The 18,142-nt window shown below is 37.9% G+C and overlaps 1 protein-coding gene across 1 annotated transcript in view; it reads right to left on the reverse strand.

The window, feature by feature from the left end:
- Nucleotides 1-17,906, reverse strand: part of MAEL (maelstrom spermatogenic transposon silencer) — a 34,126-nt gene extending 16,220 nt beyond the window's left edge. The window contains exons 1-5 of the mRNA XM_002715789.4: nucleotides 17,604-17,906; nucleotides 17,280-17,372; nucleotides 16,041-16,143; nucleotides 14,701-14,856; nucleotides 12,790-12,831 (exon numbers count right to left, since the gene is read on the reverse strand). Coding sequence (XP_002715835.1) covers nucleotides 12,790-12,831; nucleotides 14,701-14,856; nucleotides 16,041-16,143; nucleotides 17,280-17,372; nucleotides 17,604-17,735 — 526 coding nt within the window. The 5' untranslated portion in view covers nucleotides 17,736-17,906. The remainder of the gene's footprint in view (nucleotides 1-12,789; nucleotides 12,832-14,700; nucleotides 14,857-16,040; nucleotides 16,144-17,279; nucleotides 17,373-17,603) is intronic.
- Between the last annotated feature and the right edge of the window lie 236 nt (nucleotides 17,907-18,142).

The raw sequence follows: 18,142 nt of genomic DNA on the forward strand, positions 1-18,142 counted from the left end.
ATCATAACTGAGCAACATAACTGAGCAGAGAAATTAGTAGTACTAGTTAAGGGCTTGTAAACAGTAGAGTTATGACTCAAACCCTAGTTAAGTGACCAAGCCTGCAGTGTTTTTACTATTCCTGTGCTGCCTTTCATGAATGTTTTATCAATAAAGTCAAGGAACATGGTAGTAATGACTGCTTTTTAAAAGGCTCTATGTTGGAGATTCTCACTTCCATGGCGGGGGGGGGGGGGGCGGCGGGGAATGCACCAGGTAAATTCAGATCAATCTTCCCACAAAAAATAAAAGAGCTTGCAGATATTAAGAACACACACAAACACATAGCAGTAAGGAAGTTTTGGTCAAGATGTGAAAGAACACAGAAATTCAGAGGGTTAAGAACAACTTGGCGGTTTTTCCTGTGGGTCATTTGCTAATTTCAGAACAGGAATCTGAAAGGCTGAGCAGAGGGCTTTTGACAGCTAGGGAGGCCAGGATTTTTAGGCTCCCCAGGTGCTAAAAGCAGCAAATATAAATGCTATCTGGAAGAAGATCACATCGCTGTAAATCCCAAATTACTCTAAAGTAATATTTTTCAGACACTTCATATGAATAATAAGCTACACAAAGAGAAAATAATGAGAACCAAAAAAAGTTGAAAGATACCTACAGGTACTCCAGATACTGAATTTACTATAAGGTTTTAAATAATTATGCTTAGGTTTGAAGAGACCAAATTACAAATTTCAGCATAAAATTGGAGACTATAATAGAAGATGCAGAAGGAATTCAACTTTTGATCATGACAGACTGGGGAAAAGCTGAACACATCAAACACCTGTTTGTAAGTACTGCAGATACAAAAATGATTGAAGAATTAGTGTCCTAAAATCTTGGAGAGGAGAAATTCCACAGAGCTGATATGGCATTTGGATTTGTTTCTCCCAAGGTGCTCTTATCAACTGTGGAAAATTGTGAGCTGAGAAACTGGACAGTCTTTCAACAGGTCCAGACAGGAAGAATTAAAAACATTATTCTAGTATTACTTGTGTAAATCAAAAATTATAATTAAGAACATTTCATTGCCTTCTGGCTTCCATCATTTATGCTGACATCAACTGTAAATTTTACGGATGTTTGGGCTTACCTAGAACCAAAGCCAAAACAAACCAACTGATACCCTGAATTCCATTTAAACTCTTTTCCAATAAAACCTACTTCATAAAGAAGGAACTATTATGCTAAATGTGCAGATGTCAACAGAGGGACATGGAAAACACAAAGAAGGAAGCATGACACCTCCAAATGAACACAATAGTTCTCCAGAATTAGATCCTGATCAGAAGGAAATATGAGATGCCAGAAATAGAATTTAAAGTAGTGATTACAAGGAAGCTCAACATGATACAAGAGAATAGACAGCTTAAAGAAATGAAGACATCAATGAGTGATGTGAATGAAAAACTCACTAATGAGACAGAAATCATTAAGAAATAAACAGAGATTTTGGAGATGAAATTTTCAATGAAATAAAAATAAAACGGACAGCTTTAATAGAAGAATAGACCAAGTGGATGAAAGAACTTCTGACATGCAGGACAAGACTTTTGAAATAACCCAATCACACAAAAATAAAGAGAAATGAATGAAGAAAGTCTCCATAAAATATAGGATATCATCAAATGACCAAATATTTGTGTTCAAGGGATTCCTGAAGAAGAGGAGAAAAATGTCGTTGAGAACCTGCTAAATGAACTTAATAGTTGAAATTCCCCAGGTCTTGAGAGAGACATACACACTCAGATAAAGGAAGCTCAAAAGACTTCACGCAGACTCAACCAAAAAAGACTTCTCCGAGGCATATTGTCATCAAATTGTCAAAAGTTGAGAAAAAAGCATCCAAATTACACATAAAGGAAAACCAATTAGACTAACAGCAGACTTTTCAGCAGAAACCCTACAAGCTAGAAGAGAACTGGATGATATATTCAAGGTCTTAAAACTTCTAGTCAAGAATAGCGTACCCAGTGAAGCCATCTTTTTAGAAGCGAAGAAGAAATCAGGTATTTTCCAGGTAAGGAAATACTGAGAGAATTCACCACCACCAGACCAGCCTTAAAGCAAACTGTGAAGGAAATTATTACATTAGAAGTAAACATAATGAAAACACATGATACCACCAAATTACTAACAGAGTACAATCAGCAACCAATCAACAAAATGACAGGTGTTGGTTCTTATCAATCAATACTAACCTTGAACGCAAATGGGTTAAATTCCCCAGCCAAAAGATACAGATGGGCAGAACTGATTAAAACAACAACAACAACTATATTTCACTATATGCTGCCTCCAAGAAACTCACTTCACAAATAAAGATACACATAAACTGAGAGTGAAGGGCTGGAAAAATATATACCAGGCAGGTAAATGGAAACCAAAACCAAGGAGGAGTAGCTATTCTCATATCAAACAAAACAGATTTTAAATTAAAAGGAGAACATTATATTTTGATAAATGGATTGATTAATCAAGAAAACATAGCAATCATAAATATATACACACCCAATACAAGACCACCAGATATGTACAGCAAATATTATGACCTTCAGGGTTCAGAGAAAGACTCCAATAAAATAATTGTGGATGGTTTCAACACCCCACTCTCATCAACAGACAGATTACCCAGACTGAAAATCAACAAAGACACACTGTAGTTGAAGTAAACTATCAAGCAAATGGACTTAACAGACCTTTACAGAACATTTCACCCAACAGCTACAGAATATATATTCATCTCATCAGCACGTGGAACATTATCTAGGACAGACTATACATTGGGCCACAAATCAAGTCTCAGCAAATTTAAAAAGACTGAAATCATACCACTTACCTTCTCAGACACAAAACTAAAAACAACAGAACATTCACTAATATATGGGAACTAAACAACATACTACTGAAAGATCAATGGGTCACTGAAAAAATTAAAATCTATTTTCTTGAAATAAAAATGCAACATATCAAAAATCTGTTACACACAGCAAAAGCAATATTGAGAGAAGTTATAACAAGTGTTTGTGTTAATAAAAGAGAAATATCTCAAATAAATGATCTAATGATGCATGAAGAAGATAGAAAAACATGAACCAAATCCAAAATCAGCAGGAAGAGAGAAATATTAGAAAGCAGAGCAGAAATAAATGTAATTGAAACTAAAAAGAGAGCTGGTTTTTTGAGATTAAAAAAAATAAGTAGACCTTTGGCCAGACTAACAAAGAAAAGAAACCTCAAAATTAGAGCTAGAAAACATTACAGCTGACACCACTGAAACAGAAAGGATCTTAAACTACCATGAAAAACTATATACTAAAAACCTGGAAAATTCCAGGACACAAATAACCTACCAAACTAAATATAGAAGATACAGAAAATCTAAACAGCCCCATAACTAACAACAAGACTGAAGCATAACTAAAAGTCTTCCATCACGGGAAAGTCCAGGACCCAATGGCTTTACTATTGAATGCTATAAAATATTTAAAGAGGGACTAACTCCAACGCTTTTTATACTATTCCATAATATTGAATAAGATTAAAAGAAGGGTTGGGGCATGGGTGGAAGGAGAGTAAGATGGGAAGTATCACTATGTTCCTAAGTCTGTATATATGAAATATATGAAACTTGTACAACTTAAATAAAAAGATTAAACTCTGCCAAAGTTTTTATGAGGTCAGCATCACTAATATCAAAACTGAACAAAGACACAGAATGAAAGTTACCAACCAATATCCTTGATGAACAGATGCAAAAATTCTCAACAAAATACTACACACTAAATCCAAAACCACATTAAAAAGACCATACATCATCCTCAAGTTGGATTTATCCTGGAGATGCAAGGGTGGGTCAACATTCACAAATCAATGTCATAAATCACAGCAAAAGAATGAAGATAAAAACCATACAGTATTCAATAGATGCATAGAAAAGATTTTGATTCAACATCCCTTCATGATAAAAAAAAAAACAAACCTTCCATAAATAAGGTACAGAAGGAACATACTTCAAAGTTATAAAGGTTTTATATAACAAACCAACAGCCAATATCATATTGAACATGGAAAAGCTAAAAACATCTCCCTTCAAATCTGGAACAAGCCAAGGATGTCAATATAGTAGTGGAAGTATTAACACAAGCAATTGGGGAGGAGAAAGAAAGAAAGGGCATCAGAATTGGAAAGGAGGAAGTCAAAATATTCATGTTTGCAGGTGACATGATGCTGCTGTACATGGAAAAACCCAATAACTCCACCAAAAGCTATTAGAAAAGTGATATTAATGTGTTGTTCAATGTGAATTAATGCTATAACTAGTACTGAAACAGTATTTTACACTTAATGTTTCTGTGTGGGTGCAAACTGATGAAATCTTTACTTAATATACACTAAATTGATCTTCTGTATATAAAGAGAATTGAAAATGAATCTTGATGTGAATGGAATGGGAGAGGGAGCGGGAGATGGGAGGGTTGCAGGTGGGAAGGAAGTTATGGGGGGGAGCCATTGTAATCCATAAGCTGTACTTTGGAAATTTATATTTATTTAATAAAAAAATCATGAAAAAAAGAAAAGTGATATTAAGTATGGAACTGATCATATATATAGGACCATTAGTCAAAGGGATCACATAAATAAGATCAAGTGCTTGGTAATAACAATAGATAGAATTACAAAGGAGATAAAGTTCCAACATGGGAAGCAGTCCACGCAGCAGACTCACAGAATGACAAACACCCTAAATAGCACTGTGACCTCAGAAGCAGTCCTTAAGGCCTGACTGAAAACACCACGAGAGCATTTCAGGCATTGGAAGCCAAGACATAGTGGCAAAAACAGTTCTGCATGAAGGATCTCTGTGAGTGAGACCCCAGTGGAAAGAAGGGGCCATCAAAGAAGGATGTACTTTTCTCTGAAGGGAGGAGAGAACTTCCACTTTGCATATGGCCCTGTCTAAAAACCAACGGAGTTTGTGAATTCAAAAGGCTTTCACAGCCTTGGCAGCTCATGTCAACAGCCTCATGTGATCACTGACATCATGAATAAGAGTGTCAGTTGTTAAATCAACAGGAGTTACTGTGCACTTGCTTCCCATGCTGGACCTCTGTCCTTAATGAGTTATACTATGAGAATTAATCATAAAACTTGTCTTCTAACTGTACTTTATACTTTGTGTGTCTGTGTGGGTGCAAACAGTTGAAATCTGTCCTTAGTAAAGAGTTGGTCTGCTGTATATAAAGTCAATTAAAAATGAATCTTAATGGAAAATGGAATGGAAAGGGAGTGGGAGGTGGTATGGGAGTGCAAGTGGGAAGGTAAGAATGGGGGGAAGAAACACTATATCCCTAAAAGCTGTACATATGAAAATTTGTACTCATTAAATAAAAACCTTCAAAATAAAGCTATTAGAACTGATAAACCAATTTAGTCATTTCAGGTTACAAAAAATGCAAAAAAAGTACATTTTTATATACTAATGATGAACTCAGTGAAAGAGAAATCAAGAAAGAAATTCCATTCACAATAGCCACTAAAAAATCAAATACTTATGAATAAATTTAACCGAAGAAACGAAAGATCTTTACAATGAAAATTATAAAATACTAGTGAAAGAAATCAAGGACACAAAAAAATGGAAATATATTCCTTGCTCACAAATTAGACAAATCAGCATCATTAAGATGTCTATTTACCCAAAGCAATCAGATTCAAGCAATTTCTATCAAAATACCAATTACATTATTTATAGAATAAAAAAAATCCTAAAACTCATACAGAATCACAAAAGCCAACCAATCCCAAACCAATAAAATCAAGTTGGAAGCATATGACTTCAGAGCATACTATAAAGCTCTAGTAATGAAAACAGCATAATACTGGCATTAAAAATGGACACTATATTGTTGGAATAGAATAGAAAGTTCAGAAATTAATCCACATACAGCCAACTGATTTTGACAAAAGTGCTGAGACCATACATTGGAGAAAGAATAATCTCTGATTGAGCCGGCGCCGTGGCTCAATAGGCTAATCCTCCACCTTGCGGCGCCGGCACACCGGGTTCTAGTCCCGGTTGGGGCGCCGGATTCTGTCCCGGTTGCCCCTCTTCCAGGCCAGCTCTCTGCTATGGCCAGGGAGTGCAGTGGAGGATGGCCCAGGTGCTTGGGCCCTGCACCCCATGGGAGACCAGGAAAAAGCACCTGGCTCCTGGCTCCTGCCAGGATCAGCGCGGTGCGCCGGCTGCAGCGGCGGCCATTGGAGGGTGAACCAGCGGCAAAGGAAGACCTTTCTCTCTCTCTGTCTCTCTCTCACTGTCCACTCTGCCTGTCAAAAAAAAAAAAAAAAAAAAAAAAAAAAAAAAAAAGAATAATCTCTGATAAATGGTGCTGGCAGAAAGAATGAAATTAGATCCCTACCTTTCACAATATACAAAAATCAACTCAAAATGGATCAAAGACCTCAAAGTCTCATAGTACCCAGGATTATGAAGTTGCTGGAAGAAAACGGAGAAGAAACACTTGAAGACATTGGTGTAGGTGATTAGTTGTTAGATAAGACCCCCCAAAGCACAGGCAGCAAGAGTAAAAGTAGACAAGTGGGATTATATCAAACTTTAGAAACTTCCATATGGTAATAAAGTGAAAAGACATCCAGCAGAATGGGAAAAGATATGTGTAGGCTACTTACCCAACAAAAGATTGGTATTTAGAACATATGAGAAACTCAAAAACTTAACAAAAAAAAAAAAAAACTAGTTATGGAATGGGTAAAGGACCTAAAGAAATGGTTCTCAAAAGAAGTACAAGTGGCCAACAAATATATGAAAAATACTCAGTATCACTAGCCATTACAGAAATGCAAATCAAAACCACAATGAGGTATCATCTCACCTCTATTACAGAAAGTAACAAATGAAGTACAGGATGTGGAGAATGGGGAACTCTTACACACTACTGGTGGGACTATAAATTAGTGCAGCCATTATGGAAAACAATATGGAGATTTCTTTAAAAACTAGAAACAGACTTGACATATGAAACAGAAATCCTACTTACTGGGCATACATCCAAAAGACATGAACGTGCGGTATCAAAGAGATACCTACACCACCATGTTCACAGCAGCACTGGTCACAATAGCCAAAATATGCAATCAACTAAAGTGTCCATTATCAGATGAATGTATAAAGAAAATGTGGTGTGTACACACACACACGCATACACACACATACAGTGGAATTATTAGCTATAAAAAACAATGAACATTTAGATTTTATCATCTGAATAAAAAATAGATGCAAATGGAGGACATCACGTTGAGCGAAATAAGTTCGACATATAAGACAAATACTACAAATTCTCCCATATATGTGGGACCTCAAAGAAAAAGAAAAGGAAAGAAATGCACTGCTGCAAGTATAGTTTTGCAAACTATTTTATATCTTTATCAAACCAAGGGTTAAGAATAATATATAGCTTTGATGATCTGTGACTAATTTAAAATTTACTATACATGAGTGAAATTGTTATCTTTTCATTTGGTTATTGTTTATAACCCTTGCCTATATTCCTGCTGAACTAGGGTCTCTTTACTTGTTGAACTCTTTATTTAGTGGAGCCTTAACATTTTTAATTTACATTATAATAAAAGGCTTATCTCAAAAATTAAGAATAAAAGAAAGGGAGAGAGAGCTGGAGGGAGGGAGGAAGGGAGAGAGAGGAAGTATCATTACAGTCTCAGAATCCTATCTGTGAACTACAATAAATCTGTTCTCTTTGTATTAATATCACATTAAAATGAGAACCATATTATAGTAATTATGCATTTGTGTGTTGTAGTAACTATCATGCATTTGCTGTGACCCAAAGAATCTAATGTACTAATACATTTCTTAAAAAATTAAATAAAATGAGAAAAAAACCCAAAACCAACCAGATACATGAAGAGATTGGGCTACTTGACTGAACACTAAGATAACCAACACATTATGAAAACAGAACTAAAAAGAAAATCCCCATTACAGGACTATAGGACTGACTCAGCTTCTTCATATTCAGGGAAATAAAAGACAGTAACTTACACAAATCATAAAAATCAATGAACTTCAGATACTCAAGCCATATTTCTCAATCCATTTTATGGCAGCAAAATAACCTTGATAACAAAATTAGACAAGGTTATTTTCAGTCTTTAACATAAATGCACAAATCCTGTAACAAAACAGTAGCAAACCAAACTCGGTAATTTCTTTGAGAGAGAACAGTGACCATGTTGGGTTTGTTCTGAAAATACAAGGTCAATTTAGCATTAATAAATCACCATCTGAACAACAGACACAAATCACCTACAAAGCAGAAGAATCCTTCATTAACATGTGCAACTGCTATGTCCTTAGTCTAACTGGGAACAGAAGCAAACTTCTTTACCAAAGATAAGAGGACTGTGAGCAGCCAAGGCAAAAAGGAAAAAGAAAGCTACAGCAGATGGCACACTCTAACCGGTGAAACATTAGCGGTCATAGCAAACTTAAAGATACATACATTAGAAAGAATGAAGTTATTTGGCAGAAATGATTATAAGAATTTACTAAAAACTGAAAAGAGTTTAGCAAAGGGTAGGATACAACCAAATATATAAGTAAACAACGAGAAAAGTCTTAATTTTAACTTATTTATTTGAAAGGCAGAGCTATAGAAACAGAGGAGAGAGACTGATCTTCAATCTGCTGGTTTGCTCCCCAAATGGCTGCAATGGCCAGTCCTGGCCAGGCCAAAGCCAGGATATTCTTCCAAGTCTCCAATGCAGGTGCAGGGACCCTCTCTGCTGCTTTCCCAGGCACATCAGCAGGGAGCTGGGTTGCAAGTGGAGCAGATAGGACTTGAACCAGCACCCAAGTAAGATGCCAGTGCTACAGAAAGCAGTTTAACGCTCTGCACCATAGCACCAGCCCAGAAAATGGTTCTAAAGAGCTATAAAACGGTAGGCACTTGGCCTTGCAGTTAAGACATCTATATCCCATACTGGAATGTGTTCAAGTTCCAGTTTTACTCCTGACTGCAACTTCCGGATGTGCACCCTAGGAGACAGCAGTTAGGTCCCTTCTGTCCATGTGGGAGACCTGGGTTGAGTTTCCAGCTCGTAGCTACATCCTGGCCCAGCACCAGCTGTTGTGGGCATTTGATGAGTGAACCAGCAGACATGAGCACCTTGTCTCTCAAAATAAGCAAATAAATAAGCTCTAGCTCACAACTTCAATAAAAAATATATAAATCTAAAAAAAGATATTAAGACCATTATAACGATAGTTATATAATTTTACTCAAAGACATTACAGACCTAAAAAATAAGATAGTCCCATGTTTACTGAAAGTATAAAGATAGTTTTTCCTAAAAGAATCTCAAGATTTAAAGGTGATTCCCATCAAAATCCCAACCAGGTTTTTTGTAAACACACACACACACACACACACACTCAAGGGAAAGAACAGATTCTAATTTGTGCGGCCCAGGGTTCTAACAGCCCCTGGACCAAACGCAGGCCCAGAAAAAAAAAAAGAACAAAGGGTCAACATTTTCCATAAAATTCCTGAAGAACAAGATCAGAGGACTTGTCTAACTATTATCAAACTGTTGCGTTTAAGAATATCTTGACACTGTAACACTGACACCAAAAAACAAATAGACCTATAATAATAAGAACAAAAAGACTCACACATAAAACAGAAGAGTGATATTAATATAGGTGGTACTACCTGTTGGGAAAACAAATTGATAAAATAAGTGATGTTACAGCAACTGATTATTCATGTGGGGAAAGACTAAATCACATCTCTATCTCATACCATACACATTCCTGGTGGAATAAGGTAGAAGGAGGACTTGAATTCAAAAACAAACTTTGTAACTTTTAGAAGAAAACAGACTAAAAGTTAGAGAATTCTTAAGACAAAAAAACTCACAATAAAAGATTCATACACTTTCTAAATCAAAAATAAAAGTACCTTTTCATTGAAAGACACTACAGAGTGGAAACTACAAGGCACAAAGTGAAACTAGGTATCTATACACAATTTTTGAAAATCAGTAAGCAGATAAAATATATAATACATTCTCAAAAACAGTTAAAACAGCCCAGCAGAAAATGGGTAAAAGCTATCAAGTCTAAAAAAAAAAAAAAAGGTAGAGAAATATAAAAGGTCAAATAAGCAAAACTAAACACATCACTTAAACAATTATGTGATTATAAATGGTAAACTATTTGGAAAAGTAAGGAAGTAAGTAATACAAAATTCACAGTAGTAGTTCTCTTATAAAGAAAGAAGAGGGGAAAATCCAGGAGAGGGCAGGGATCTTCAATGGTATTGGCAAGGTGCCACTTTTTTTTTTTTTTTTTTTCAGTTGACTGGTGGGAGAGGTGTTCATTTATAATCTCATATCCTAGGTGAATATGTTATTTTTGTGTGTATATGAAGCTTCATTTAAGAACCGGGTGAATCTTTAGTATAGGAAGCTAAAATTACTTTGCAAAGCTTTGTTCCTTTTAAAGCAGCATTCCTCTAAAGAAAATCATTAAGCAGCAGAATGGACAGAGGCAGAGCACTTCTGGTTGAAACGTAGAAAAGAGCTAAGACCTCTTACCCCAACACTAATAAACCCTGAAGCACCTCTTCAGAGAAACACAACCCTTCAAATCCTGAAATTCTTTACAGTTTTAATGTGCTAAACTGCAATGTCCAGGAAGCACTTGTTTAACTTCACTTAAACATACTTCATAAAAAAATCACACAGTGCAGGAGCATTTGAGAGATCTACATGCATTTTCCTTAGCTTTAACTCAAACTGGTCCTATTCACATGTGTACTCCAATGTGCTACTCTATGAAGCAACAGTCTTCTCCAAATCAGCTCAGTTACATTTGCTTGGGCATTTTCAGTTATTACATCAACATATCTGTCATTCTAACAGTGACTTATTTAATTGGCACACTTCCCAAGGTTATTGGCAATTTAAAACATACTTAAGGTGATCAGCTCCAAACATTTTAAATTTCCCTAAATGAGAAACACAGCTCAGTTTCAATTAAATTGAATAATACATTAACAAAATATGCCTTGAATCTCAAATGGGCTTAAATCCTCCATCACACATATATAATAGCACCTGTTAATCTTAATTTGAAATGTTGAGAAAATGAGCTTTTAGAAATATATTTTAAAAGATATTTTAAAAATAGATTTTTATAAGAATTTATCAAACTCAAAATAGCAAAGAAATAGTAAGCTAGTGAATGACTCTCACAAATGAGCACCTTGGCACATAGGAGGAATTTCAATGTATTCAACATAATAACTAAGCAGAAACAGAGCTTAAGTAAAAATGTGAAAATCAAATCCACAGCTACGTTTCTATTTATGGTTTTTTACTAGCATCCACTTAGTTTAATAACCTCAGATAATGTAATACTTGGGGAGATAAGCTAAGGTCAAACTTCAAAGCAACTACTGGATTTTTATTAGTTTTCCACTAAAAGCTACAAACGGTGACTACTAAAAAAAATTCCCCCTTAAACTCTTTATTCCATAGCCTATAGCCCTGGCCCCAGATAACAAAAAATGGATATGACATATTTTTCACTAAGACTGGAAAAAAAATACCAGCAAAAATGAGTCCCAAATTATCTCATTTATAAAGAACATCCTTAGAATTACAGCTAAGTATAGCAGACTTAAACTCATTTCTAATTTCAAATATTTCTATAACCTAGGCATTCATGTTTTTAAGTAAAAAAAAAATTAAAATACAGGAATCATCATACGCTCCCTAACAATAGCACTTTTAAATTAACATAAATTTTAAAATAAACCTATTATGATTTTTATTCTAATCAAAGGGGAAAGTGCTGAAAACTTAGTTTTTAGGCTGGCGCCGCGGCTCACTAGGCTAATCCTCCGCCTAGTGGCGCCGGCACACCGGGTTCTAGTCCCAGTCAGGGCGCCGGATTCTGTCCTGGTTGCCCCTCTTCCAGGCCAGCTCTCTGCTCTGGCCAGGGAGTGCAGTGGAGGATGGCCCAAGTACTTGGTCCCTGCACCCCATGGGAGACCAGGATAAGTACCTGGCTCCTGCCACCAGATCAGCGCGCCAGCCGCGGCGGCCATTGGAGGGTGAACCAACAACAAAGGAAGACCTTTCTCTCTGTCTCTCTCACTGTCCACTCTGCCTGTCAAAAAATAAAATAAATAAATAAAAACAAAACACTTAGTTTTTAGAAGAGCTTGGGTCTGTACAGCCATGTTCTGTGGTTGAAGACTTAAAATTGTTTCCCTCAAGTAGAAAAATGCTGAACTGTTTTGTCTACTTACCATTATTTTTGAAGTATACCATTTTTGAACTATACACTATTTTTATTTTAAATTTTGGACATTCCTCATAAATGACTCTAAATATAGATAACCTGAGACCTTTTTAAAAACTAAGTACCGAGCTACTAAAAGCAGCTGACCTTGAAGTCAAAGAACGTGAAAGGACAGTATACAGAAAATAAAACCACAATACTCTGAAAAGGAATATGACACGAGTGCATACAAATTCTGGTTTTTAAAGATCTCTGACAGTCTCTGACGTCTATGAAGAGTCTCCAATAACGTGAGGTTCTCCTTCCCCAATTTAGGTCTTACATGTAACAAGAGTAAGTCTTAACCAGGTCTGCATACATTGAACTCATACTCTACCCTGTTCCTCTTTACTTACTCGCAGCCTGACAGTGAAAGCGGAACCCTCGTGGAATTTCACCTGTAACAGAAAATATCTTCTTACAGAAGCAAAAATCTGGATGTTCTATAGTTACACTACAGTTAACACTCCATAGATGTGACAAAGTCGTATCATAGGTGGGAAATTTTTACTATGTGAAAGTACAAAAGATTAAACCCTCATAGCATTTTTTGAAATGAAAGTTATGATGATTGCAAAGAAAACGTGGTATTCCGTCCAAGCTACTTTTAAAAGCAAGTTAATTGGGGCCGGTGCTGTGGCGTAGCGGGTAAAACCGCCGCCTGCAGTGCCGGCATGTCTTATGGGCGCCAGTTTGAGTCCTGGCTGCTCCACTTCCAATCTGGTTCTCTGCTATGACCTGGGAAAGCAATGGAGGATGGCCCAAGTCCTTGGGCCCCTGCACCTGTATGGGAGATCTGGAAGAAGCTCCTGGCTTCGGACTGGCGCAGCTCCAGCTGTTGTGGCCAACTGGGGAGTCAACCAGCACATGGAAGACCTCTCTCTCTCTCTGCCTCTCTTTCCTCTGTAACTCTTTCAAATAAATAATTTTTTTTTTTTTTTTAAAAAGCAAGGTAATCTTTTCAGAGAAAGAAATTCTAGGTAAGGAACACTTGTGCCAAATGAGTCTTGGCTATAGGTCTACAATTGGACATCAGGGTTGTGAGGCCTTTGATACAGTGAGGTATACATGTGCATGTGTCAGAGAGAAAAAGCCTCCAAATTCTACCTTTTAATGTTTTAACCAACCACAGGAAAAACTGGAGCTATTCAGTCACACTAACAAATCTGAGTAGAATGATTAATTTTTCTGTCATCTGAGAATGAGAAAAAAGTGCTGGGATGTCCTGATTAATTTTACAGTAATTAACAAAACCAAAGAAGTAGTCCTTTCCCCAAGTTCTCCTCCCTACCTACAAGGGTACTTCCAAAGTATGCGGAAAATGGAATTAAAAGATAAGTTTATTCTGGCGTAAAATAATTTTAAATCTTCAAAATCCATTCATATTTCCATGTTTTTTTAAGCCCTCTTGAATTTCTCCTGCTTACCTTTAAGGGCATGTTTTTTTTTTTACTATCTATTCTCATGGGAAGTGTACCATATCCTATGTCTTTGTGACTATCTAACTTTTAATGGGGTGATAACATCTGAGGTCTATTAAATACTAGGATTCCCCCTATTTTCTCAATTACTCCTTAGAACAGCCCTCCAGCAGGTATTACCCCCACTTTGTAAGTGAGCTACTAGGCTCACAGAGGTTAAGTAGTTTCCTCAAGGTCACAGAGCAATAGCCACTGAGGCGACTGATGGGGTAGAGAAAGAAAAGAGGAAACCATAAAAACCTTTTCGAAAAGTCCTAAAATGTAAAGCTGCAGGTAAGCAGACAGCAAGCTATGCATTTTTCAGGGATTCTATCCACCCAGTTCTAATGCTTTATTTTGAGGTTAAAAACCTAAACCCCAAACCCTGTGTCAATACCCCATTTCTAGCAATTTTTCAATAAAATATTATGAAGTCTTGTTAGATTTTAGGAACTCAGCTATGCATCAAATAGTATTAACAAATGAAGATTTAAAAAACAATACACCTTTTTAAGATCTATCATCTAAGCCTTCACCTATAGTGCCAGCATCCCATATGGGTGCTGCTTCAAATCCTGGCTGCTCCTCTTCCAATCCAGCTCCCTGCTAATGCACCTGGGAAAGCAGCAGAAGACAGGCTTCTGGCAGGCTTCTGGCTTTGACCTGGCCCAACCCCAGCTGTTGCAGCCATCTGGGGAGTGAACCAGTGGATATAAGATCTCTGTCTCTTTCTCTCTTATCTCTGCCTTTGAAATAAATATTTTTTTTCCTAAAAGATCTAACATCTATTCAAAACTGGCCACTTACCAGGATTTATAAAACTGTGGAAATCCGCCATAATACCTTCTTGGAGAGAATATTTAACACAGCCGATTTCACAAGGGAGGAAGCGCTGTTCACAATGAGGAGGTAGCTCACCATGGCTAAAAATATTCAAAAAATAAAAAATGCTTCCAAGGAGAGCTAAAAAGAAAATAGTAAGACAAAAATGAACAAATAAATGTCTCAAATTTACTCCCTCTCAAAAGCTTCAGTAGTTCAAAGGGGAAAAAGGTGCTAGAACCATTTTCTTTGTGTTGCTATATGCTAAAATGAGCCGGCAAAGGGAAAACTAATCAACTGCACCAGATAAATATATCAATATTTTTATAATTATATTTATCAAGTATTAAAGTAGTAACCACTCTTTGTATGAGGGAACAAAATTATCCAAGCTTGCAGCCAGCTCTACATAAGTGAACTGCAGATAAGCCCTCAATCTCAGCAATGACAGAAGAAAAGCTGTGACCCATATTCAACAATGACAAGGCTTGGGAAATGAGTCAAGCAGAATCTGTGTAGAAAAACTGTAAAATGGACAATTTATTTTTTCCTAAACTTCTTACAATACATACAAGACCACCTATAAATTCTCTAAAGGAAGAAAGGAACCTGAGGATGTATGAAGTGATCATACCAGGCTTGGCCACATTAAAAACTAGGGAAGTTTTTAGTTTAAAGACAGAACACAATAAAAACAGCTAAAAGGAACACCAAGAATCCACTTAGCCATGTTCTGTTCTGGCTAGCTCAATAATTCAGATTTATCTTTATAACTTACCCCCCAAGAATATGTTTTAAATATTTAATGGAAGGATAATTATATATATATATATTTAGGAGGAATAAAACTGTTTTGATACATGTATATGAGATGATTACATCCAGCTAATAACATATTCATCACTTCACATAGCTTTTTTGGGGTGTGGATATTTAAAATCTATTGCTAGCAATTTTGAAATATATATCTTATTAACTACAGTCACAGTGCCATGAAACAGATCTCAAAAATGAATTCCTTCTGTTCATCTTATAACTTTGAAGTATGTAGGTACAAATAAGTCTAAGAAATATTTATGTTTAACAACATACGAAGTGGTAGAAACCAAGAGACTAGATCTTTTGCCAAAAAACTTCATATTTAATTTCAACAAAGGCAAATTACCCAATCTTTTAAAACTTCAGTACCATAATATTTAAACACTGTAGTCAATTACTTTGAAATGATGGATCAAAATGAACAAAAAACATTTTTACTGATCAATATCCCATGGTATCTTTAGTATGCAAATTCATCTAAGCAAAATGTTTTAGGGTTACTGTACCTTGATCACTTTTTAGAGTCAAAGTTGACATATCAGGGGGTGAAACAGCCTGCCTTGGTGCAAGCATGCCTGGCCGCCTCAGTGGTATAGAAACATTTGGTTTCTAAAGTGAAGAGAATGATGGCCCCATATTACACTCCTGCTAGGCACTTTAGAAAACATATTTCAATTTAGCAAAAATAACTGTAAAACAGCCTACAGACGACTTTAGAAGAATCTTTCAAGGCCAATGAACATATTTGCCCACAATACCAACAGGCCACATCTATAAATATTCTGAATCAGGTGGTGAGTAAGTAATCAATTCACTGCCACCATCTGCCCACTACTGAGTAAGCTGATCTTCCCGAGCCTGGCCAATGATCAAAAGAATACCATTTGCCAAAGTATTCTAATACTCTTGTTTTTCCTTTACAGTAGCAACCGGATCATGTTGACTCCAAGTCTCACACATCAGGTATACAAACAACACAGCCTAAATGTTGAGGGAAAATGCCTTATATGAAATCACAGAAGAAAAACCAAAGCTTGCAAGTGTAACTATGTTCAAATTCAACTCACTAGGGCTTCTACTCAAACATAAACCCACAAAATAAAAATCTGCAAAACCTAAAACGAGCAAAGATCTCTTAAATGTCAATCTACCTGGACCGTTTAAGAATCGAATTGTACTCTGTAAGAAAAAAAAACAGCGAGAGAAGCAAAGAACCCACAATCACCCCATACTCTTCCTGATTCAAGGCAGGAAAACGAATTTCACTTGCTACTTCAGCATTCTCCTACACAGAAATTTACCCAAATACACCTTCTTCAACATTTTTACCTGTGAGGTAAAGAAACATTGACCAACATCTTCAAGTCTGCTTACTCCCCGCCTCGGTCCCAACTACTTTTGAGCATCTCACACAAGGCACTTAACCACCAAAGGACCGAAAGGGGCACTTAGAAGTCCCACAGCCCCATCGCCCCTCAGTAACAGCACTCCTGTGGCTGATCAAGGTTCATTCACAGCGATTCCCCAGGCCTTTCCCCGACCAATTATAACAATGAGTGTGCTACCTACGGAGCCTGTTGGTTTTTTAGCAGGCATTCCGACACCAGGAAAAAAAAAAAAAATGAAAACACCCTTCTCGACACCAACCCAGATCACTACTCGCAGTTCGCCCTTGACGTTCACACATGCACCCATCGTCTGCAGAACACGCCAGGCAGGCGGCAGCAGCCCATCGCTAGCCTCACCTGCTTCTCCAAGGGCCCAGTGTCCTTCCCCTGGGCCGCCTTCCACTCGCGAGCCATTTCTGCGTATTTCTCCTTCTCCTCCTCCCTCAGGAGCTTGGGGAAATTAAAGGGGAGACAAGCAAGACAGGCGACGGTGAGCACCCAGTGCCCGAGCTCCCACAGGTAATGTCTGCGCAATACCGGGAGCCGTCGGTTTGCCCCCAGGGCCGCAACAGGGACGTCCCCCCACGCCCAAGCAGGGCCTAAGGTCCGAGGCCCGAGGGTCACTGGCCTCGTCGAGGCCTCCTGCCTTCCCGCTTGCCCAACTCCCTCTTCCAGCCTCACCGCCCAGTCTGCGGAGCAGTAGGGGATGGCGTCCGGCACACGAGCCACGGGCAGACCTCGCCGGCGCAGTTCGGGGATCTTCTCCTGCACAAAGAAGTAGTAGGCATTACGGCTGGCCCTGCGGTTCGGCATGGCTAGCGCGGCCAGGCTTCGACCTGCGCCTCAGACCGCACAAGCCGCCGGCGCCCTCGCCGGGCTCCCGCCCTTAGTAACCGAGGTGGGCGCTTGCGCACGCAGCCCCGCAGCTCTCAACCAATCAGGGCGCGGCGCGCAGCCGCATTGGCCCCTTTGGGGACAAACAGCCTGAGACCGGAAGATTACACCTCGTGCAGCTGTTGGGGTAGGAGAGTGGGGGGAGGGCAGGCAAGGTGCGAAGCATTCTGATTGGCTGGAATGAGTCATGCTGCGGAGTGATGTTGTCACGTGGAAGGCGTGCCGCACTTCGGGTACATTATTACGGAACACGAGTCCAAGGAGGGCCTCCATGTTTTAAAACCGTGGGCTAGCTTTGTGAGGAACCCTGAAAACACTGGGTGGGG

Source organism: Oryctolagus cuniculus, chromosome 7 (genome assembly GCF_964237555.1).
Source record: "Oryctolagus cuniculus chromosome 7, mOryCun1.1, whole genome shotgun sequence".
Lineage (NCBI taxonomy): Eukaryota > Metazoa > Chordata > Mammalia > Lagomorpha > Leporidae > Oryctolagus > Oryctolagus cuniculus.